This window comes from Dasypus novemcinctus, chromosome 3 (assembly GCF_030445035.2).
Source record: "Dasypus novemcinctus isolate mDasNov1 chromosome 3, mDasNov1.1.hap2, whole genome shotgun sequence".
Lineage (NCBI taxonomy): Eukaryota > Metazoa > Chordata > Mammalia > Cingulata > Dasypodidae > Dasypus > Dasypus novemcinctus.
Window position 1 is genome coordinate 46,637,597 of NC_080675.1, and position 24,971 is coordinate 46,662,567.

Here is a 24,971-nt window from a genome sequence, read left to right on the forward strand (position 1 = left end):
TTCCTCTCAGGTCTTCTAAATCTCTTTTCTCTAGAAAGCTTAGCCTTCGCTGTTTTGTTTTTTTTTTTAAAGATTTTTTAATTTTTATTTATTTAATTCCCCTCCCCTCCCCTGGTTGTCTGTTTTTTTTTTTCTGTGTCTTTTTGCTGCGTCTTGTTTCTTTGTCCGCTTCTGTTGTCGTCAGCGGCTCGGGAAGTGTGGGCGGCGCCATTCCTCGGCAGGCTGCTCCCTCCTTCGCGCTGGGCGGCTCTCCTTATGGGTGCACTCCTTGCGCGTGGGGCTCCCCTACGCGGGGGACACCCCTGTGTGGCACTGCACTCCTTGCGCGCATCAGCACTGTGCATGGGCCAGCTCCACACGGGTCAAGGAGGCCCGGGGCTTGAACCGCGGACCTCCCATGTGGTAGACGGACGCCCTAACCACTGGGCCAAAGTCCGTTTCCCAACCTTCGCTGTTTTGAACAACATATTTTATGCATTTACGTTCATTTATAGGGAACATATAATCCTTATTTTATCCTAAATAAAAGGAAAAAAAATTATTAAAAGAACAGAAAAGTGTGCTACTGTAGTAACTCTCAGTCACAAAATCATTAATTTCTTTTCATTTTTTATTATCTTTTTAAAAAGATACATAGATCACACAAAATGTTACAATAAAAAATATAAGAGGTTCCCATATACCCCACTCCCCACCCACCCATTCCTCCCACATCAACAGCTTCTTTCATTAGTATGGTATATTCATTGCATTTGATGAGTACATTTTGGAGCATTGCTAAATAGCGTGGATTATAGTTTTGTTTTGTTTTGTTTTTTTTCTTTTTTTTAATTGTATTTTTTTGAAGACACATGGATCATTCAAATGTTACATTAAAAAATATAAGAGGTTCCCATATACCCCATACCTACCCCACTCCACTCCTTCCATATCAACAACCTCTGTCATCATTGTGGCACATTCATTGCATTTGGTGAATACATTTTTTTTTTAAATTATTTATTTATTTTTTTAAAGTTACATTAAAAAAATATGAGGTCCCATTCAACACCCCCGCCCCCACCCCCCACTCCCCCCACAGCAACACTCTCTCCCATCATTGTGACACATCCATTGCACCTGGTAAGTACATCTCTGAGCATCACTGTACCCCTAGTCAATGGTCCACATCATAGCCCACACTCTCCCATGTTCCATCCAGTGGGCCCTGGGGGGATCTACAATGTCCCGTAATTGTCCGTGAAGCACCACCCAGGACATCTCCTCATCCCGAAAACGCCTCCACATCTCATCTCTTCCTCCCATTCCCCAAACCCAGCTGCTACCATGGCTACCTTCCCACACCCATTCCACATTGTCTCTGTGGACATTGGATTGGTTGTGTCCATTGCACATCTATGTCAAGTGGGGGCTTAGATTCCACATGGATACTGGATGCACTCCTCCTGCTTTCAGTTGTAGACACTCTAGGCTCCATGGTGTGGTGGTTGACCTTCTTCAACTCGATGTTAGCTGAGTGGGGTAAGTCCAATAAATCAAAGTGTAGGAGCTGAAGTCTGTTGAGGTTCTGGGCCTGGGTGTCATATTATCAGTCCAGAGATTCAGAACCCGTAAATATATCTAAAACCCCAGCACCAACTACAATTCCATTAAAGTAGCATGCAAATCTTGTGAAGAGAGATCCCCTCTGAGTCCAATTCCAACACTCAGAAACACCAGCTCCAAAGAAGTGCCCTCTGCCATGGCAGTGAACCCCATCTGCCATGAGCATAGGACCCGTAGGTCTCTTTATCCCTCAAAAGACCAATACCTGGGGTTGTATCTACTTTATCTGTCTCTCAGACTCTGCTCAGTTGTACATAAGGGCATTCCTTCTGACAACCTCCAGACTCTTTTTTAGAGACTCATAGCCTTATATTCTCATTTCTCCTTTCCATTTCCCCCTTACATTAGGTCAAACAGCATTTTGAAGTCATGTTATTATATGTAGACAGCGATATTCTGCTGATCCGTGTTGAACCTTTAATTCAAGGTCCTTTTCTAGTTGCATCTTCAGCTGATATGTGGTAGTGATCCTTCGGTGCCAGGGAGGCTCATCCCCGGGTGTCATGTCCCACGCTGGGGGGAATGCACTGCATCTACATGCTGAGTTTGGCTGTGAGAGTGGCCACATTTGAGTAACATGAAGGCTGTCAGGAGGAAACTCCCAGGCACAGTGCTACTCTAGTCCTTATTCTTATTGCAGGTGTATAGGCTCAAAAGCATACCCATAAGTATCAGGAGCTCACTGTTGGGCCCTCCTTCCTTCCTGGTTCTTGCTGTTGCACCTGGGGGACTGCCGCTGCTCCCCTAGGGTCCACGCGACAGTGTCTCCCCGGCCAGGGGCCCAGTACCCTCCCCAGCTATGAATACATTTTGGAGTACTGCTGCACCACATGGATCATAGTTTACATTGTAGTTTACACTCTCCCCCACTCCATTCAGTGGGTTATGGCAGGATATATAATGTCCAGCATCTGTCCCTGCAGTATCATTTAGGACAACTCCAAGTCCCGAAAATACCCCACATCACATCTCTTCTTCCCTCTCCCTGTCCTCAGTAACTACTGTGGCCACTTTCTCCACATCAGTGCTACAATTTCTTCCATTACTACTCAACAATAATTCTATAGTAGAATACAAGAAGTCCACTCTAATCCATTTTTTATTCCTCCATCCTGTGGACCCTGGGATGGTGATGTCCACTCCACCTCTATATCGAGAGGGGGCTTAGATCCCACGTGGTTGATGGATACGATTCTCTTGCTTGGAGTTGTAGGCACTCTCTGTTCCCTGGCGTGGTAGTTGACCATCTTCACCTCCCTGTTAGCTGACCTGGGTAAGACCAACGAACCAGAGAGTAGGAGTTGCAACTCTGCTGAGGCTCAGTGCCTAGGTGGCACATGGCCAGTCCAGAGATTCGAGTTTCCTGAGTATACACCAACTGCAGCACCAACCACAGGTTCAGTGAAAGTGACAGAAGAGGCATGTGTGGAAAGGATCTGAGTCCAACTCCATCACACTCAGGAACACAAATTCCAAAGTAGGGCCCAGATACTTCTAACATGTTGTCAAAACTTCATCACCAAAGCATATGTTACCTTTTGTATACTGTGTTACTAAGCAAACATGATCCCTATCATAACTGTATTGTTAATGTTTTATTTCTTAATCAGGATAGTGCCCACATGGGTGCTCGTTATATTGTTCTTTATATTTTTTATATGTCTCATTTATTGTGAAAAGAAAATTAAAACAAATATAAATGATTCCTGGCTGTTTTTTCTTTATTGCTATAATCCACTTGATGTTTGTTAAAAGACCTTATAAATGTTAGGTTAATTTATGAGAGCTGCAAGTTATGCAATTTGTTTACAATAAGGAATCATCTAACTGTGAACATACTGTACATGGCAATTAGAAGTCGTCACGGCAAGAGTAAGCCACAGCCTACTTGCTGCAGCCAACACAAAAATAACCAGAGGACAGTGGTGTCATGGAAAAAGACACCAGAATACAAAATAACAATTGTGTGACTCCAGGCCTTCCCCATCTCCTCAAAGGGTAGAGACGGGGAAGAAAACAGTTGAAGCTCACAAGCAGTTCTATAAAACAGAAAGACTTAAAAACATTACAAGCATGGACTGCGGCGGTTGCGCGGAAGACCTAGGCACCTGTCGGGCAGGGCTGCGCGACTGAGCCAGGGCTGTGGGAGCACCGTGCAGGCCGTGCAATTCCTAGCGGTGTTGCTGCCTCGCTCGCTCGGTGAGTGCGGCTCCGCTCCTGAGCAGGGCCTCCGCCGGCTGCCGGCACCATGGGCCAGTGCAGCATCACCTCCTCCTCTGAGACTGTGCTCGTCTTTCTCAACCTCAACTTCTGGAGGGCAGCTGGTATTTTATGCTATGTAGGAGCCTACGTGTTCATCACTTATGACGACTGTGACCACTCTTTTGAAGATGTGTACACTCTCATCCCTGCTGTAGTGATCATAGCTGTAGGAGACCTGCTTTCCATTATTGGGCTAGTTGGCTGCTGCGCCACAATCCGGGAAAGCCACTGTGGACTTGCCACGGTTGCCATCCTCCTCCTCTTGATTTTTGTTACGGAAGTTGTTGTTGTTGTGGTTTTGGGATATGTTTGCAGAGCAAAGGTGGAAAATGAGGTGGATTGCAGCATTCAGAAATTATATAAGGGAAACGGACTTTGGCCCAGTGGTTAGGGCGTCCGTCTACCATATGGGAGGTCCGCGGTTCAAACCCCGGGCCTCCTTGACCCGTGTGGAGCTGGCCATACGCAGTGCTGATGCGCGCAAGGAGTGCCGTGCCACGCAAGGGTGTCCCCCGCGTGGGGGAGCCCCACGCGCAAGGAGTGCGCCCGTGAGGAAAGCCGCCCAGCGTGAAAAAGAAAGTGCAGCCTGCCCAGGAATGGCGCCGCCCACACTTCCCGTGCCACTGACGACAACAGAAGCGGACAAAGAAACAAGACGCAGCAAATAGACACCAAGAACAGACAACCAGGGGAAGGGGGGGAAATTAAATAAATAAATAAATCTTTAAAAAAAAAAAAAAAAAAAAAAAAAAAGAAATTATATAAGACCTACAAGGGAACCAACCCCGATGCTGCTAGTCGGGCTATTGATTATGTGCAGAAACAGCTGCACGTTGTGGAATTCACAACTACTCAGACTGGGAAAATACAGACTGATTTAAAGAAACCAAAAACCAGAGTGTCCCTCTTAGCTGTTGTAGAGACACTGCCATCAGCTGTAATGGCAGTCTGGCCCACCCTTCTGACGTCTATGCTGAGGGTGTGAGGCTCTGGTTTTGAAGAAGCTACAGGAAATTATGATGCATGTTATCTGGGCAGCACTAGCATTTGCAGCTATTCAGCTGCTGGGCATGCTGTGTGCGTGCATTGTGTTGTGCAGAAGGAGAAGAAATCCTGCTTATGAGCTCCTCATCATTGGCAGAACCTATGCGTAGTAGAAAATTTAAACCTGAGCTGTTTAGTCTTGTTTTTCTGATTTGGAATGTGAATTGAGCAGGTCTGCTGCTGTTGGCCCCCTGAGTTCATTTAGTTAAAGCACATATGCACTGGTGTTGGGCAAAGCAACTTGATTCTTCATGTACCTACTTTTCTACCTACCTTCCTACCTCCTCACCCACAACTTTTTTTCCCTTGTTCTAGCTGACTCTCTGTGTCCCTAAGTTTTTAAAGTTTGGTGGTAAATTATCTAATTTCAGAACTATTTGCAAGTTGTGTAGTGTGGTAGACTTGAAGGAGGATGTGGGCCTGCTTTTGTTACCTCCAGTTAACAGGAATAATTCTGAAGTAGCACAAGATCCTTTCAGTCTTTACAATGTAGAATTCTTGGCCAAAGATTTTCGGGGGAGGGGGGAAGTCAGCTCTCTGGTTGAACTTAACAGCAGTTGATGCTCCCTCATCATTGTCCTTTAAAAATATATATACCATAGTCTAATACGATAGCAGTTGTACAAAATGGCTAAAATAGACTTTAGAATCATACGATGTACATCTTAGTTCATCTTCAAAATCAGACTGATCTTTGAAACTAGTGGTTTTTAATCAAAGGTGGCTTTATAGGAGGAATATAATATATGCAGTACTGTTTTAAACAATTAGTGTGAGTGTGTGTTTTGTATGATTGAGCCCATTCATCATAAGTCTTAAACTCGTTTGGAAATAATGTACCCATGTAGACTAGCAAAATAGTATGTAGATGTGATCTCAGTTGTAAATAGAAAACTCTAATTCAATAAATTCTGTATCACCCCCTCAAAAAAAACAAGTTACATGTATGATTAAAATCGAAAATTGTTTTCCTTTTTGAAAAATGTTTTAATATATAAAAAATCCTGTTTTAGTGACATGCTATTTCCACCAGTACATAATCCCAATATCCCCTTATCAGGAACATGCTTACGTTGACCATCCATCTCATATTGTTAAACCCGTTTGTACAAGCACATGTGTGTGCTTGGGTCAGGTGACTGCTACTGCGAGTTACCTGCCTCCACTTATTAACAGTCCAATTTCCACTCCTTTCTGAAAAGTGGATGGGACACAACCAAACTCCTTCTTAAGTGGTAGGGAGGAAATAATAGCACTAAATTAGCCAACTTTTCAAGCATTTTCTTTGCCAGATCCTTATTTCTAACCACACTGCTTGGATCATATTTGCCTCCCAGTGATTAGAATGGTTTTCTCTTTTAGAAAACACACATATCCACAATTTCCTATATATATATATATATATATATATATATATAATTTTTTGTTTTTACATTTAAATATAAAAATACTACTCAGTTATGTTTTTATAAATGGAAGACCAAGCAATAAGAACTTTTTCTTCTTAAAAAGATAGGGATATCTATCACTTAATCCTCTGTGCTTTGTCTTCAGGCTAGGGCATTTAGTCCCAAGCCAGGGAAGCCTAACAGCCAAGAGACCAAGGGCATTTTCCTCCTGATCTCCCTAAATTTCTTCCTCTACTAATTCCCAATTCAAAAGTAAAAATGGTTATAATCTTTTCAAAGAATGGAACATCCCACCAAAAGGGTAGGGGGCCGGGGGGTAGTGTTCTACACTAACTACAGAGTAAGTCAGGTCCCCACTTACCTTCAGCTACCTCACAGAAAACGTTCTGCTCTCCCTTCATAAACAGATGCTCTCTGACCAGACAGCTGTGCATACTGAACATACACACCTGATTAAATGGAAGTAGTGGTTAAGTGCCCCTGCCCCCTTTCCCACTAATGGCACTATTTCCTCAGTGTTTATAAGCTTCAATGATAGGGAAAAAAGGGAGCTGGAGTGGGTGGGTGTGCAGAAATTAAGAACTTGACCCCTCTACCCTGGCCCCAAAAAAGCAAGGCTTATTAACTGGACATGAGAAATAAAAAAGACCTTGATATTCTACCCTTTGAGTTACAGCCAATAGGACATGTGGGAGAGAAGAAAATTGGGAGCGGGATGATGAACAGGGAAGGGTTTGAATAGTAGGGGGTCTACTCAGTTTTTGTATTGGAAGGGCTCATTACCAGTCTCATTGAGAAGACGTGTGTTTGAGGGCTTTTGTCACCACGAAGTGGTTACAATTGACAGAGGGGTAGTAGTCTTCAAAGTAACCCTTCTCCTGACCAACAGTCCAGGAAATGTGGATTCTGGCATCATGGTTGGCCACACTGGCTGAAAAATCATTGATGTTGATGGTTTTGTGAAATCCAGTTAGTCTCCAGTGTTGTCAAAGCCCCCCTTGGGATCATAGGTATGGATGTGGTACTGGTGCCACTTGTTTAGTTTCCTGATGGACTCCTCTGTATTTCAGACATTCTTTTCTCTCATGGCCTTAGTGCTGAAGTTGGTATGGCAGCTATTCCATTTCTCAGGAATGGGCTTAGGATCAAATTGCTATCACACCGAAGTCCTCACATACATGATACAAGATGAAATGGGCAGATGATCTCCCATGTTGATTCCTTCATAATATCTTATCTGGAATTGCCACTGAGCAGGGATGACCTAAATATTCATTGCTTCAATCTTGATGCTGACATTTAAGCAGGCCCAGTAGTGGGCCTCCACAGAGTCTCTGCCATCGGCCCTTTCTGTTCCCACACTACAGTAATATGGGTCTTGGGGAAGCCATTGGAAGGCCGGTTAAAGTGGTGTCCATCAGTGTTTATTCCTGCTCTAATCCAAACCAGGGGTGCTGGTTGCTCACCATGTCCATTATCTGTTTACAGGTATGCCTTAAATTGCTCTCTGCAGGCTTTTGGTTGTACTTGAAAACATCACAAAATGTCAGCTTGTTGGGGTCCTTGCAGAAAGGATCCTGAAACATGGCGACAGGGTTGAGATACATGCCACTATTGGAGCCTTCAGGCTGAAAAGTACTAAAGCCATCAAAATTCCAGTTGGACAGCTCTTCTATATACTTAGGCTCACTGTGCAGGTACAGGTCTTGCAGTGGAGTCCTACCCCTGCCATCAATCCAGATTTACTCGGCTTAGACTTTCTCACCCAAAGACAGAGCCACGTATACCTGGTTGATGCCTTTGTTCAAGAGGGAACTTACTGAGGTGGCCATGGTGGAAGGTGCTCTAGGCGTCAGGCAGGACATAGGGAGGGCAGACTATGTGAGTGAGGTGAAGAGAGGAGACTGGGTTTGTGGGTCAGATGCTCAACTCTTCTCTTTTTCTCTGCTCGGCCATGTAGTCTGTGGTTTTTAAAAGTAAAGAATTGTGTAAATGCCTTCATGTAAGGTTATTTTGCATTTTGGCTAATATGAATTTTTTCTCTACTTTTTTTTTTTTAAGATTTACTTTATTTCTCTCTACTTCCCCCCTGTTGTCTGTTCTTTGTGTCCTTTCGCTATGTGTTCTTTTGTGTCCACTTGTGTTCTTGTCATGCAGGACCGGGAAACTGTGTCGCTTTTTTGTTGCGTCATCTTGCTGCATCAGCTCTCCATGTGTGTGGCACCACTTCTAGGTGGGCTGTGCTTTTTTTGTGTGGGGCAGCACTCCTTGCAGGGTGCACTCCTTGCATGTGGGGCTCCCCTACGCGGGGGAAACCCCTGCGTGGCATGGCCCTCTTTGCATGCAGTAGCACTACGCGTGGGCCAGCTCACACATGGGTCAGGAGGCCCTGGGTATAGAACCCTGACCCTCCATATGGTAGGTGGATGCTCTATCAGTTGAGTCACAACCGGTTCCCTGAAATTTTTCTTGAAGCTTTAATGAACAGATATTAGCTGATGTCTAATATTGGAACCTGATTTATCATAGATTTATCAATAGTCTTTATTTTATTTTATTTCTGTTTCTCTCCCCTTCCCTGCCTACCCCCTTCCACCCCCCCAGTTGTCTGCTCTCTGTGTCCATTCACTGTGTGTTCTTCTGTGTCTGCTTATATTCTTTTCAGTGGCACCGGGGATCTGTGTCTTTTTTTGTTGCGTCATCTTGCTGTGTCAGTTCTCCGTGTGTGTGGCATCACTCCTGGGCAGGCTGCACTTTTTTTGCTCTGGGCAGCTCTCCCTACAGGGTGTACTCCTTGCGCATGGGGCTCCCCTACACAGGGAGCACCCCTATGTGGCATGGCACTCCTTGCGTGCATCAGCACTGCATGTGGGCCAGCTCACCACATGGGTCAGGAGGCCCTGGGTCTGAACCCTGGACCTTCCATGTGGTAGGTGGATGCTCTATCTGTTGAGCCAAATCTGCTTCCCTGATAGTCTTTATATATGATATCTTAAAAACACTGCTTATCTCTCCATAACTTCTACTTGGTTGTTTGAAATTTCACTTTCTTTTTCCTTTCCACTCTTTTTTGGTAAGACATGTTCTTGTGTGAGAAACAATGAAGAAGAGAAAACAAAGATGATCAAAGGGGAACCAGGATTGCCAGGGGCCAGGAATAGGGAGAATGGGAGTTGATGCATAATTGGTATAGGGTTTCTGTTTCAGGAATTGGGAAAGTTTTAGTAATGGAAGGTGGCGAGGGTACCCCAACATTGTGAATGTGATTAATCTCATTGAATTGTGTGCTTGAGAGTGTCTGAGATGGGAGTTTATGTGTATATGTTACTACAATTAAAAAAAAATAAAACAGTACACAAAAGAGATGATAATTAGATATAAGTTATGATCCTGGAAGGGAATCTAATAACAGAGGAGAAAAGGCTCAAAAAGATTTTACTAGGGCATATAAAAAATTGGAATATAGACTGTATGCCTTATAACAATGTTAAATTTCTTGAACTTGATAACTGCACTTAAGTTGGTTATAAAAGTAAAATGTACGTGGTAGTGTTAGGTGTTCAAGGAGCATGATGTATACAACATATATTCAAGTGTTCAGAAAGTTGATTTATAGACACATAGATGGATAGATGGTATGATATGATGGATGTGGCAAAGTGTTAGAATTTGATGGATCTGGGTATCTGGAGGATAGACGTATGTTGGAGTTCTCTTATGAGATTTGTATTATTTTTGTAACTGTTCTGTAAGTTTGAAAATGTTACAAACTTTTAAAAAATATTAAAAATGGGGATGGGGAGAACCAGGAGAGTGTGATGCCACAGGAATTTTGAGTAGAGTATCAGGAGAAAGTGGTGGTCCATGTTAAACATGGCAGAGAAGCCCAATCAAGACAACCATGTACTAAATCTTTACCACTCTTCTCACAACTTTAACTCCCTTCTTTCAAGCCCGCTCCTACCTTGCCTCCAACTTCATTGAGAAATTTGAAGTCATCAGGCATAAACTTTCTCAAAGGTACCTTCCCATTCTTCCTTTACAAGCTTACCTATATACCCATTCATTTTTTCCTCCTTCCCTCATGTCAGAAGATTCAAAGTCAACTCTTAAACTAGTATAAACTAAGAGGTATCTATACTTTCTGTTTTTCATTTTCCCTTTTATGGCTTTCTGCTCCAGGTATTTCATGAAAATTGTATTCAGTAAGGTTGCTATTGAAATTTTGATGGAGGCAAAAGTAAAAGCCAAACTATAAGGTGTTGATTATTGAATACAAGGTAAGGAAATGTCAACAGAAATTGCAGATAGCCATCACTTATGGAAGTGAGGGAGGGAGATGATACCCAGTCCTCCTACCCAGGGAAGTGAGGGCGCTTATATACATCTGATTCTGGAGGATTTTTCAGTTTGGAGCCATATCAAAAGGACATCTCCTCCCTATCTTTTTCTGTAGTAGCTTACTGGCAATTGAATCTTTATTGTAGAAGCAAAAATGAGACAGTTCCCACATTGAAGAGGGTAGAAAAGCAAGATTTTATTCATTCATTCATTTGTCCAAAAAATATGTCTTGAATGCCTTTTATATGCTGTGCTCTGTCTTAGGTGCCAGAAATATAATGGGGAGTAAAAATATATGGTTCTTGTTCTCATGGAGCTTAATAATATAGTGATTTGTTTTGTATTTGCTTGATTATATTTAACTTTCTTAACTAATTTTAATTTTTTCCCCCTTTAGTATCCTCTCATATATGGACTGATTCTTATTCCCTGCTGGTGTTCTCTAGTATGCCTAAGTAGAATTTACATGGGAATGCACTCCATTCTGGTAAGGAAAACGTCGTATTCACAGTGCCTTATTTTTTCTGACATTGACAGGTCAATTTTATAATTTTTAACCATTTGTAAACTTAAATGAAACCTAAATGAGAAAATACAGTTATTATAAATAGTCTCACTTTATTTTGCAAAAGTATCAACATGATGCTTTGCTAAGTTTTAATGTAGTAATCATTTATTTCATAGAAACGTTTGCCAGCAATCACAATGGCTAAGTATTGTACCTGGAGTAACATTTCTTCCTTCCTCCAGTCTGTTTTATTTTCTTTTGCAGTCCCTTCTATGCCTTTCCTACTGCTGATTCAAAACCAACAATGTGGGTTCAGAAATCCAGGAGAACTCTAAGAGGTAGAGAAGGCCCAGTGACTAAAAACTAAGTCAAATTAAACTGCCTGGTACCATTCATATTCCCATATTAAATTATAGTTTTCTTGTCTTTCTTAACAGTATTTTAGAGCTTATATCAGATAGTTTATTTTGAGCATACAATTCAGTTTCAGAAGAGACAGCATAGGGACCCTGCACTGTGGACAGCCACACCTGTTCACTTCCCTTTTTCTGTATCCCTATTGGCATCCACTTAATTCTGGCCTGTATCATCTCTTGACCAAATTACTGCAGCTTCCTAATCAGTAGTCCTACTTCCAGTTTGACACTCCTCCATCCAGTAATCACTCTCCTGTAGTAGTGGACTTCTCAAAACACAAATATGATCCTACATGGACTTAACTTATGCTTCCTTAAATGTAAAGGGTGTGCCCTACCCCCTTTAGGAATGCTATAACCTCTTCTGAATGTCTTTTCCCTTTCTTTGCCCAGCTAATCATCCCATTTATCCTTCAAGACTCACTCACGAAAAAATACTAGATGTTTTATGTCAAACTGAAGTACTTTTGAAAGTATAATTGATATCAGAGAATTTATCATTTTAAAAAATTCTTAGAAATCTTAAAGTGATGAAATGTAAAAAAAATCCTAACATTTAATTGAGTTTTCATTTATTCAAGATACAATAAAGATTTTATAGGAATGAAAATATACTTACATCTATATTATGAAAGAAATATAATTAAAAAAAATAGCTATCCAGAGCTATTAGCCTTTCCTTTCATTTAACGTTAGAGTAAATATATAACTCTTGTTTTATATAAATAATTCATCATTTGTCATTTACCAGAAACATCTAATGTGGTACACATTCTTTGTGAGAATTATAAGACTTATAACGTTTCCCTGTTAGCATAAAATTAAATTATACATAAATTTATTAAATAGGTCATTAAATCTTAAAGCAAAAATGAAGTTTAGCCTAAATGCTATATTATTTCCCACAACCTATGCCTTTAATTGCAAGGGATATAGAGAAAAGGGTGAGATAGTAGGGATAGTAAAAAATGGTCTTATAAAGTTAAATCAGTATCACAATTTGGGGTCTGAAATACGAAGACAAGAGGTTTGGCAGTCATATAATTTGAGATCTCCAAATCCAAAAGCATGGTTGGAGTTTGGGCCACTTGTAGAATCTTTGAGTAGTTGCAATAAAATTCAATTAACCAGGTATATACCCCAAAAGAATTGAAAGCAGAGACTTGAACAGATATTTGAACACCATGTTCATAATGGCATTATTTACAACTACCAAAATATGGAAGCAACCCAAGTGTCCAGAAACTGATGAATAGATAAACAAAATGTGATATATACATGCAAGGGGCTATTATTCAGCCATAAAAAGAAATCAAGTTCTGGTACATGCTACAACATGGATGAACCTTGAAGACATATGTTGAGTTGAAATAAACCAGACACAAAAGGACAAATAGTGTATGATCTCACTGATAAGAAATAATTAAGCAAATTCATAGAATCAGAAATTAGAATATAGGTTACCAGGGTCTGGAGGTAGGGGTAAGGAATTGGGAGTTAAGGTATAAATTGTACAGTTTCTATTTTGTACAATGGAACAGTTTTGGTAATGGATGTTTGTAATGGTAGCACAACATTGTGAATGTAGTTAAAAGGGGAAATTTTAGGTGTATATATGTTACTAGAATAAAATTTTTAAAAAAATATACCCATAGGACTGTAGAACACAATGAACCCTGGAGTAAACCATGGACTGTGAATAATAGTACATTTATAAAAATGTTCTTTCATCAATTGCAACAAATGTACCATACTAAAATGCAGCATGTTAAAATAGGGTGGTATTTGGGAACTCTGTATTTTATGCATGATTCTTCTGTAACCTACAACTTTCCTAATAAAAAAGAATTTTTAAAAATTCAATTAATCTGAATTCTTAGGTAACGTCTAGTCTATATATATGAATTTTCATGGGAGACCATGTTAAAGTTCACGTTTTTAAAAAAGTGCAAAATTTAGTTTCTTCTCACTCCCAATGTTCAACTTCTAATGCTTAGAAGACTCTTTTTTTTTCAACAAGTATATTGGGCATCTTCAATCTAAAATGAGGTTAAATAACTATGTTTTCCTATTTAAAAACTGGAGATAATCATTAATAGCATTAAGGATGTATAATTAGTGATGAAATCATATAATTTTCATCAAATTTGGACACTTTTGATGGGGGAAGGATGCTTTTAATACTTACTGTCTCAATCAAGTCATCTCAGGATGATTATGAGTGTTTTTAGTACAATATATTTATTACTAGTATAATGATAATATTTTATTATTATTATTACTAGACCCTAAAAATGACTTTAGCCCAAGTGCAAGAAATTAGATATCACTTATTTTTCCTAAAGATTCTTTGTCAGGGAAGATTATATAGTATAGTGATGAGTCTAAATATGTAACATATTATGTAAATATGTACAACAGTATCTACCAACCCTGGCTGTAGCATAGAATCACCAGGGAGCTTTTTAAAAAGATAATGCCCCATTCCTACTTCAATTAAATTACATAAGAATCTCTGGGGGTTCACCCAGACATCAATATTCCTGTAAAGTGTTTCATGTGATTTTAATCTGCAGCAGGGCTCATGAACTTTTGATTTCCTGGGAGAAATAGACAAGCAAAGAAATTGAAAGCAGTGTGGTAATGGTTGTAGCATGTATGTGGAGGATGCTGTGGAAGCAAGAGGAGGAAGTTCCTATTTATGGGATGAAGGGAAAGTTTATGGAGGAAGTAAATGCTTGAGCAGAAACTCAAAAGATATATGAAAGTTTGTCTAAAATATAGTTAGGAAAGATAATTCCAAGATGAGAGTAAATAGAGTCTGTAAATTCGTTATGGAATCTGGCAGTACATGAACTGTAAGGATAGGTAGAAGCCAGATATGAAATACTTTGCGTGTCCTGGATAAGAAGTTTAAATGCCTAAATGGTATTTAGTGCCTTAGTTGTTACTTTCATAAAAATTGTGTTTACTAATTATATAACATCCTTCCTAGACCTACTATTAAAAAAATCATATAAAGAGAACACAAAATTTTCATTTTTAGAAGAATAGAAAACTATCAGTGAAAAACATGTTCTATAGAAAAAAATTTTTAAACATGTTTTTCTTAAGAGATTCAAAATACAGTAAATTGTTGAAAACAGAATAAAGCATATTCACTTTCAAGTAATTTACTGTGGTAAAATAGTTGACACCAATTCCTGTAAAGGATGCATTCTTTGGTTTATTCATCCATTCAACAGATATTTGAGTGCTTCCAGTATGCTGGGCACTGGAGTAGTGGTGAATATACATAATCCATCTCTTCAACATCTTTTTAGTTGAATGTTCAATTCTTAGTCTATTTAATAATTGTCTTTCTTTTGCCACTATTCTTATATTCCCATAGTATTCTGATTTGGAGTCAAATTACATTTAGATCAATGGTTTCTATATCTTGATTGGAGTGATGATTACACAAGTATACATTTATTAAAACACATCATATATTACATTGGAGATCTGCACATTTCACTGTGTAAATTTTAACTCAACAAAATAAAGTTAGAAAAATTTGCTCATAAAGAAAATATCAGATTCCTAGACAGTTTTATGTACAAGTTCTTCTGATCATTCAAGGAACAGATAATTCCAACCTTAAGCAAATGTTTTAGAGAACAAAAAGGAAAAAAAAGGAGGAAATGCTTCTCAATTCACTTTATGAAACTAACATTATCAAGATACTAAAAATAGTAGGAGTATAGAAAACCATATGTACTAACTTACAGACATCTAACTTACAGATTAGATGTAAAAGTTCTAATCAAACATTATCAGATGGAACCCAGAAATGTATAAAAAATATTTAATACATTATTTGTAAGTTGGATTTTCCCAAGAATCCAAGGATGGTTTAACATTAGAAAATACATTAGTTTAATCTACTATATTCACGCATTTAAAAAGAATCTCAAAGAATGCATCAAAAAGAAAAGTTATTCAATAATTTTCAGTATCCACTTGTGATTTTTAAAAGTCATAGTAAAATAGGAATAGAAGGAAACTTCCATAATCTGATAGACTATCTACCAAAAATTACAACATATATTCCCTTAGCAATAAAACATTGGAAGTATTTTTTTTTAAACCAGAAACAGGGAGGGGATGTGGTTCAAGCAGTTGAGCACCTATTCCCACATGGGAGGTTCCTGGGTTCCATTCCTGTTGCCTATTAAAAACCAAAAACAAACAATAAGCAAACAAACAAAAAACCAACTCAGGGGAGTCAGTGTGGCTCAGTGGTTGAGTGCTGGCTTCCCATGTACGAGGTCCCGGGTTCAGTCCCCGGACCCAGTACCTCAAAAACAAAAAACAAAACAAAACAAAAACCAGGAACAAGACACTGGTGCTCACTATTGTTTCTATTCAGTGTTATATAGGGCAGAATTAGCCAATGCAGTAAGACTAGAGGGAAAAAAAGTTTTAAGGATTGGAAAGGAGAAAACAAAACTGGTTTTCACAGGTGAGATAATTGTTTACATTCAAAATATAAAAACTTTACACATATATTACTGGAATTAATAAGTGAATTAGCAGGGTGGCCAACTATAACATCAAATATTAAAATCAATTGTAGATCTATAAGCAGCAATAAAAGTTAGAAAACATTAATAAAATATATTATTTACAAAAATAACACAAAGTACCTAGAATTGTAAAAGACTTGTATCAAGAAATTAAAAAAATGTTTTCAAAGATATTGAAGAGGGAGCAGTTGTGGCTCAAGAAGTTGAGCTCCTACATCCCACATGGGAAGTCCTGGGTTCAGTTTTGGTGCCTCCTGAAAACACAAAAAAAAACAATAACAAACCAACCAACCAACCCAGGGAAGGCCAGGTTAGATTCCTGGTGCCTCTTGGAAAAACAGAAACAAATAATAAGGAAAACACATAAAAAAGGGAAGTGGATGTGGCTCAAATGATTGGGCTTCCATCTACCATATGGGAGGACCCAGGTTCCATCCCCATGGCCTCTTGATAAAGGTGTGCCTGTACAGTGAGCCAGGCCTGTGTGATGAGCCAGGCCCATGTGGCAAGCAACGCAGCAAGATGATGATATAAAAAAAGAGAGATGCAGGGTAGAGTCAAGGCAAGATGCAACAGAAACCAGGAACCGAGGTCGCACAAGAGAGAGGGAACCTCTCTCCCATAACAGAGGTCCCCAGGATCAAATCCTGGTGAAGCCTAGAGGAAGAAATGAGAAGAGAAGACAAAAAGAAACAGACACAAAAGATCACACAGTGAATAAACACAGCAAAACAGCAGGGGTCATGCAGCAAATGGACACAGACAGCAAAACAGCAGGGTGGGACGGGGGCAGGGGAGGAATCCTAAAAAAACAAAAAAAAAACATGAAAAAACCTACTCAGGGAAGGTGATGTGGCTCAGTGGTTGAGCACTGGCTTCCCACATACAGGGTCTCAGTTTCAATCCCAAGTCCCCAGTACCTAAAGAAAAAAAAAGATAGTGAAGAGTCTTGAACAAATGGATATCTATATTTTCATTGATAGGAAGACTCATGATAGTAATGATTTTATTTCTGCTTAAATTTACCTATAAATGAAGTATAATCCCAATCAAAATCCAAACAAAGTGTTTTGAGGAACCTAGGAAGCCAATCCTAAAATTCACTTAGAAGAGCAATTGCCTAAGAAGAGGCAATAAACTTGTGAAAAATAAGGTGAGGGACTTGCTAAGAGTTTAGTATGTAAAGACATTATAGGGAAGCAGATGTGGCTTAGGTGATAGAACTTTCTCCTACCATATGGGAGGACCCAGATTTGATCCCTGGGGCCTCTTGGTGAAAAAAGAAGAAGAGAAATCATTCCTGCATGGTGAGCCAGTGCCGGTGCGAGTGCCCGCATGGCTAGCCAGTGCCCGCATGGCTAGCCAGTGCCCGTGCAAGTGAGTCACAGCAATATGATGTCTCATCAAAAGAGAGACAAGGGGAGGGTCAAGGTGAAGCGTAGCAGAAACCAGGAAATGAGGTGGCGCAATTGACAGGGAACCTCTTTCCACATCAGGGGTCTCCAGGTTCGAATCTCGGTGAATCCTAGAGGAGAGAAAATGAGAAGATAACACAGACAGCAAAAACAGCAGGGCAGGAAAAGAAGGGGGGGGGGGGGGGAATTAATCTTTAAAAAAATAATAAAAAAAAACTTATTATAAAGCAACACTAATTAGACTGAGGGAGCAGGGTTAAACAAATTAACAAATGAAGTAGAACAAAGAGCCTAGAAATATACCCATGAATATATGGAGACTTAATATATAACAGAGGCCATATTGCTGATCAATACAGGGTTGAACCAATTTGGTTATCCATATTTTAAAAAATGAAACTGAACTTAACTACTTCACACTAGATCCAAAAATCAATTCCAGGTATATTGAAGTCTTAAATGTAAAAGGCAAAACTTGAAAGCTTTTTGACTACTATACCTTTATGATATTGGAGTAGGGAAGATTTTCTTAAACAAGAAATACTGATAAATATGACTATATTAAAATTCAGAATTTCTGTTAATCAGAAAAGCCCATTATAAAAAATGAAAAGGCAAGCCACAAACTCCAAAAAGATATTTGCAACACATATTATTGATAAAAGCTTTTATTGGTGAACTATTTGTACACAGAACATAAACAGAAATCCTATAAATTGGTAAGAAAAAGAAAACCCAAAAGAACAATTTCCCAAAAGACTCAGATATGCATTACCTAGAAAAGGAAAAGCACATAAACTTATGCAAAGATGCTTAATTTAATAAATAGGAAAATGCAAATTAAAACATCAGTGAAATATCATTTCATAGTCATCAGCTGAGAGAATGTAAATTCTCTAAACACTTGGGAAATTAGTTTTTATTGCCTTGTAAAATTGAACATGCACATATCCTCTGACTCAGCCAGTCCATTCCTAGACAGATTCCCTGGTAAAACTCTTGCTAGACCTATTCCAGGGAATATTACAAGAAAGAACATTAAAAGCATTGCATTATTTATCATATTCTTGATTGCCTTAAGAATATCTGCCAGTGGAGAAACTTTCATGCTCAGCCATAACCAATTAACTAAACCAAAATCTGAAACAATCTAAATGACCATGAATGAGAAAATGGATAAACACCTGACCTACATATAATTACATTAATGAATCTTAAAATCTTAATGTCAAGTGTTAAAAGCAAAGCAAAGGAGGCTGCGTACCATATAGTAGCATTTGTATAAAGCTCAGAAACAAAACTAAATATTTTGTTTGGAGATAGGTGATAAAATAATTCTTAAAAAAACAAGTATTAAGCCAAAATTCAGGATAATAATTGTCTCTGGAAAGGATGCAGAGTGATAGAATTAAGAGACAGCACACTAGTAGATTCAGCAGTATTGGTAATATTATTTTCTTTTGTTGGGTGATCATTGCATGGATTTTTATAATTTTGGATATGTTTACGTATATTTTTCTATGTATCAAGCATTACATAATAAAAATGTCAAGATAGAAGAAAATTAAAGAACTGGTTAACTGTATTGAATGCAGTTAAGAAGTGACCATTGTTTGTGGCAGTATGAAAATCACCAGTTTCCATTAAAGAGTAGTTTCAGCACAGTGATGAGTTTAGAAAAAAAGGAAGTGAGGAAGTGGAGGCAGTGAATATAAGCAACTCTTTTGATAAATTTTTCTGTGATAGTAGATTTCAGGGTTTTGTTTTGCTTTAAGGTGGAAGTATGCTGTTGAGAATGATTCAGAAGGGAAAATTCTTTTAATAATATCTGATTATATTGTTAAAACATCTTCCCTCCTCTTTGACTATCATCTTAGTAATTTGCTCTTGTTTAAATTTTTTTTCTCTCTCGTTTTCCCTTCCCATATTCAGCCCATCACCAAGTTAAAGTTGTCAGCTCTAATTTTAAAATATTTTACTAAATACATCTATGCATTTCTCTCCATCTAGATATGGACCATATCTAGAGTACACCACTGTGATAACCCCCTACTAGTATCTTCAGTGGTCTTGTGTCTTCCCATATAATCCATTTTCTACAAAGCAGATAGTGGGCCCTTTTTCAAATGTCTGTCAGATCATGTTCATATTCCGACTTTAAAATCTTTCAATGGCTTCCTATCACTTTTGAATTAAAATCTAAACTCCTCACCTAATCTACAAGGCCCTACCTGATTTGACCTCTGCCCATCTCTTTGACCTATCACATCACTCTCTCCTTTGCTCACTATTTCAGTCACACTAGACTTATCTCTGTTCATTGTACACACCAGGTTCTTTTCTGCCTCAAGGACTTAGGATTTGGTATTCCATCTACCTGGAACACTTTTCATCTAGACTTGAAGATAACGGTCTGGATTCTTTTTGGAATTAGGCCTCTGCTCAAGTGTTACCTCTTCAGACAGGTTTCCCTGATGTCATTAAGCCTGCTCATCATCAATTCCATTGTTCTGTTTTTGTTTCTTCATAACACAGCAATCTAAAATTATATTTACCCACGTTCTTACATGGTTATTGTCAGTTATCCCTGCTAAACTGTAAGCTCAGTGAGAGCAGGGATCTTGGCATTCTTGTTTAGCAGTGTCCCCTTGGTCCCTAAAATAATACCAGGCACATATAGATACTTAATAAGGATTTGTTAAATGATTGAATGGATGGATGAATGAATAAGAAAAGAAAACTGTCCCAGTGTATTCAAGCTTTGTATCCTCTTTGGTCATGGAAATAATTATATATTTAAATGCATGGAAATGAAGATCATTTCTTTCAAAAATAAGTATACTATTTTTCTCAGAGTCAAAACTACACATCTTAAACATAGTTTATTGTTAAGGATTTGAATATAAATGTATGTGTAGTTAATTTATAGAAGTGTAAAACGTTGAAAACAAGTATTTTTATAATTAAAAGTTTTTAGTGTCTACTATATAGTCAGTAAAGTTTCCTTTGAGAATCTAACAACTTTATTAAAATTTAAATCTATTCAACATTTGAAATGTGAAATAGATATTATTAGTATTAGTATTATTATAAAATGTACAAAACAATATTAAACTAAACAACTATACTTTTCTCTTTTCTCAGGATATTATTGTTGGATTCCTATATGCCATTTTAATCTTGACTGTCTTCTATCCATTTGTGGACCTGATTGACAACTTCAACCAAACTTACAAATATGCTCCATTTGTCATCATTGGGCTTCATTTAGCTTTGGGGATCTTTTCTTTCACCCTTGATACCTGGAGTACATCCCGAGGAGACACAACTGAGATTCTAGGAAGTGGTGCTGGAATTGCATTTGGATCTCATGTTACTTATAACATGGGTCTAATATTAGAGCCTTCTCTAGATATGTTACCTTTAACTAGGCCACCCATTACTGTGACTCTGTTTGGAAAAGCCATATTGCGGATCTTCTTAGGAATGCTATTTGTACTAATAGTCAGAAATATCGTGAAAAAGATCACCATTCCCTTAGCCTGTAAAATCTTTAACATACCATGTGATGATGTTCGAAAAGCAAGACAGTACACAGAGGTTGAACTTCCTTATCGGTATATTACCTATGGCATGGTTGGCTTCTCCATCACGTTTTTGGTTCCTCACTTATTTTTCTTTATTGGTCTCTTTTGATGGAGAAATGTTGTTTATGATGAAAGGAGGGTTTCGGTGACTGATATCTGAAAATATATTTTAGGTAACAGTCAGATCAAAGTTAGGCTTTTGTGGGAATTTTTAACTTAAATAATTATTTAAGTAAATTTGTAAGAGTCAGTGCATTTTATCATTGCACATCCAGTTACTGTTTTAGGTGAGGTGAGCTGTTCCAACACTGAGAAAATGATTAAGTTTCCATTTAGAATGTTCATGTAATGTTTGGAGAGTTTTAGTGCTGTTACAGATTCAAGTTAAATATAATATATATTAAGGTACATAATATGCAATTATATATCTAATATATGTTATATATGAAATAATATACCAGTTTTTTAAAGTATGGGGATTACTATAAAATCAATAATAATATGCAAACAGTTCTGCCTGTGTATTTGGACTTAATACAGGTATGTTAACTGATACATTAAACTCTCATTTATTTACTGTGGGAGCCATTTTCCAGTTGAATTGCATAATTACTAGATTCATATGCTACCACATATTGATTTACTGCCTCTTTTTACACTGCCATCACCTTTCATGTTATCCCTGATGTTGAACATGGGAGGTATTTTTAATGGACCAAATTTTCAGAAAAATTCGTTTTGGGATTCTTTAATTTTTTCAGTTCTGTACACTGTGTTGAATGTACTTCATTTGCAACCGTTCTGGATATCAGTTTAATAATTCAGGTACTGAATTTTATTGTTTGCTAATTGTGCCTTTCTGTTGTTGAATTAAGAAATGCCATCTATACTGTGATATAAAAATAAGATTCTAACTTTATGTTAAGTTACATATAATCAGGCAAATATTTTTAAAACATATATCAAGCTAACAGGATAGAAGTAAATCATCCTTAACTCTTTAGCTTTTATTTAGAAAGAAAGGTGAAATGGGCTAAACTTTCTCACTAATTTATTGGAAAAGTACATGGATAAATATTTCCATTTTGTAGGTATTTTCTGTGCATTTTAAGTTATAGGAACAAGATATATGTTTTTGTACATTGTCTTGATTGTTTATACTGCAGGTAGATATTTCCAATGATGGAAATGAAATTTATAGATGGGAAAGTGCACATACTTCATATTTAAATAAACCATTTTTCTAAATTATTCAGAAAGAATTGGATTTAGAAGTGTTAACTTTAATACCCATTTATTAGCCACTTAAGGTAAATTATAAAATCTAAAAATAAGTATAAGTATTTTGGGTCCTATTTTTTTTTTCAACTTTTTATTTTCACAGTGGAAAATTTGGGTATAGTATTAAACTATTCTTTATTCTGTCTGTGCCTTTATATTTTCAAGTGTAATTGTAATAAGATTAATATTGTTTATTTGTAGTAAGTTTTTCGTAAAGAAAAAATTGAATGTTCATATAAATGAATATCAGCTATGGAATCACTGATTTTAGTGCAATATCTGTATGATTATTCAGAAGTATCACTTAAGATGTTTCTATTTTAAGCGGTATAACTATTTGAGCTCATATTTTTATAATTCTGATTGGGAATTTAGGGACATGGTAATTTTTACCAACACTGAATAATTTTAAGTAAAGCAGCTAAATTTGGGTCCGTTCCCTGTTAGTTAAAAGGAAACAAAGGCATGTAGGAAAATACCGGTACGTTGGAAAATGTAAAAAAAACTTTTCTTTCAAAATTTGTGTTTAATAAATTGAATTGTAGGGACAGTTTTCCATTAGTTGGGTCTATGTTGTCCTATCAGTTCTTACATTGACCTTAACAGGTATTTGAAAATATTCCATTTCTTTGTGTGTTACTATTTTCTGTCCCATGACAGTTCTATGCTAAATGTATTTTAAAATAAAGCCAAACTCAATATTAAAGGATTTATTTATTTTGTTTTGTTTCATTATTTTGTTTTGTTTTTGCTGTCTATGCATTTGTTCTTGAATTATCTGTTAGGGATTTAAAAAATTTTCATTCTAGCATGCTTTTCCCTCTGAAGCAGTTTGTTCTAAATCAAAATACAGTGTTTTTAGCAGTAAAAGACAATGAAGAAATTCTTTTGCTCCATTTTTGGTAATTTCTAATGTACTTCTAGTGAATTTTTCATAATATTTCTTTAGAGCATGCATAAAAATAATTTCAGTAAAATCTGTGGCTAATATACTATGGCTAGTTTACTACTGTTCCATTAAAGTCAGGAATTAATGATCAGGCTAGGAAAAGGTACTTTGGAACGTCTTAAAGGAAATTAAAAACATAGGGACATTTTACTTCCTATTTTTAAAGTGCTATGATATGTGAATTGCAAAAACAGTCTGCCAGAAACTCATTATAATACCAAATATAAGCAATGCTACTCTAAGATTGATATAATTATTTTTATTACTATTTTTTAGTTTTCTTCATATGAAATGCTTATTAAATGTGACCTCCAAAGAGCATAAAAATTAATTCAGTGAAATTAATATAATTTAAAGAATTAAAAAATTAAAAAATAATTTAAAGAATATTTGATAAAGATGTATAGATGCTAAAATGTTTTCATTTTGAATTTATAATCACTCACAATTTTATATGGCAAAAGATTTTTTTTGTTGCAAATGCAATTTTATTCTTAACAAAGAAGGTTTATTCTTTATTTAAAAACTGAAATGTTTAATCTGGGCATCATTAAGGACCAATTTTATTTTTTATTTTTTACCTCAGTGTTTATTTTTCATTAAAATGTCACAACCAATTTTGGTTTGTTTACTTCTGGGGATGAAGAAATAGGGAGGAAAAAGGGAAGTGAGGTCCCTTTAGGCTGCCAAGTCTTTCCTCCTTTCCTAAGCAGCTAGGCAGATGGTTTTTAGTTGCCTTGAGGATCTTTCGAATGAGGAGCAATCATTCTCTTCATTCCCTCATTTGGGATAACCATTTTGTTCTATAAACTGCTCTCTCTTCACAATGGCTACTGGCTAAGGACCAATTTTTAAAATTCATCTTTACAGTTGAGTTAGAGTTTTTGAAGGGAGTTTTGTTGTTTGTTAAGGAGATTTTTTTGAGAAAGGAAGAGGGAACAGTTTGTGAAAGAGTAATTCAATTCAGTAGATGTTACTATGCTGGATATTTTGTCAAGTCTTGGTCTCATTCTTATAGTTCCTTTTGAAGTGTACATAGTTAAAAAGAAAAACACTTTTTCACTTGAATTTTAATCGTGGTTACATAATCTATACATAGCACAATAAAAATGAGTTTTAACATGCTGATCATAAAGAACATTTTAAAAAGCTCTTCCCTTCATTTTTAAGACCACCATTGCAAATCTTTACAAGGAAAGATATATGTGTTCCTTGTAAGACACAGAGGAGAATTTGAGGAAAAATAAAAAAATTTAAGGAAATACACAATTTTTTTACCTCAACTAATTGGGTTTTATCTTTTCTCATATTATTAAAGTGAGCAACTACCTTGCAGATCCTAATTAGTCCTTCCCCTGAACCCTTCCTCCTCCAAATACGGAATTAAATATCTGATAGCAGCAATATAAATAATAATAATAAATAGTTCAGCAATATATAATAAAATGTACTTTGGAAACTTTATTATTATTACTGACTGTTCACTATGAAACTTAGTGAGTTGGAAAGACCTCTTTGCTGTAACTATGAAAAGCCAGTTTTTTTCATGGCCATAGAAAGCCTCTAAGAGACTATTCCTCTTTCCC

The 24,971-nt window shown here is 37.2% G+C and overlaps 1 protein-coding gene and 2 pseudogenes across 1 annotated transcript in view; 2 read left to right on the plus strand and 1 right to left on the minus strand.

Annotated features, from left to right (window-relative positions):
• Nucleotides 1-23,145, plus strand: part of SGPP1 (sphingosine-1-phosphate phosphatase 1) — a 79,579-nt gene extending 56,434 nt beyond the window's left edge. Inside the window, exons 2-3 of the mRNA XM_004477260.5 lie at nucleotides 11,059-11,148; nucleotides 20,713-23,145. Coding sequence (XP_004477317.2) covers nucleotides 11,059-11,148; nucleotides 20,713-21,264 — 642 coding nt within the window. The 3' untranslated portion in view covers nucleotides 21,265-23,145. The remainder of the gene's footprint in view (nucleotides 1-11,058; nucleotides 11,149-20,712) is intronic.
• LOC111760193 (tetraspanin-3-like) lies at nucleotides 1,499-5,827 on the plus strand (annotated as a pseudogene).
• On the minus strand, nucleotides 7,015-8,204 carry LOC131277921 (glutamine synthetase pseudogene; annotated as a pseudogene).
• Nucleotides 23,146-24,971: the final 1,826 nt, after the last annotated feature.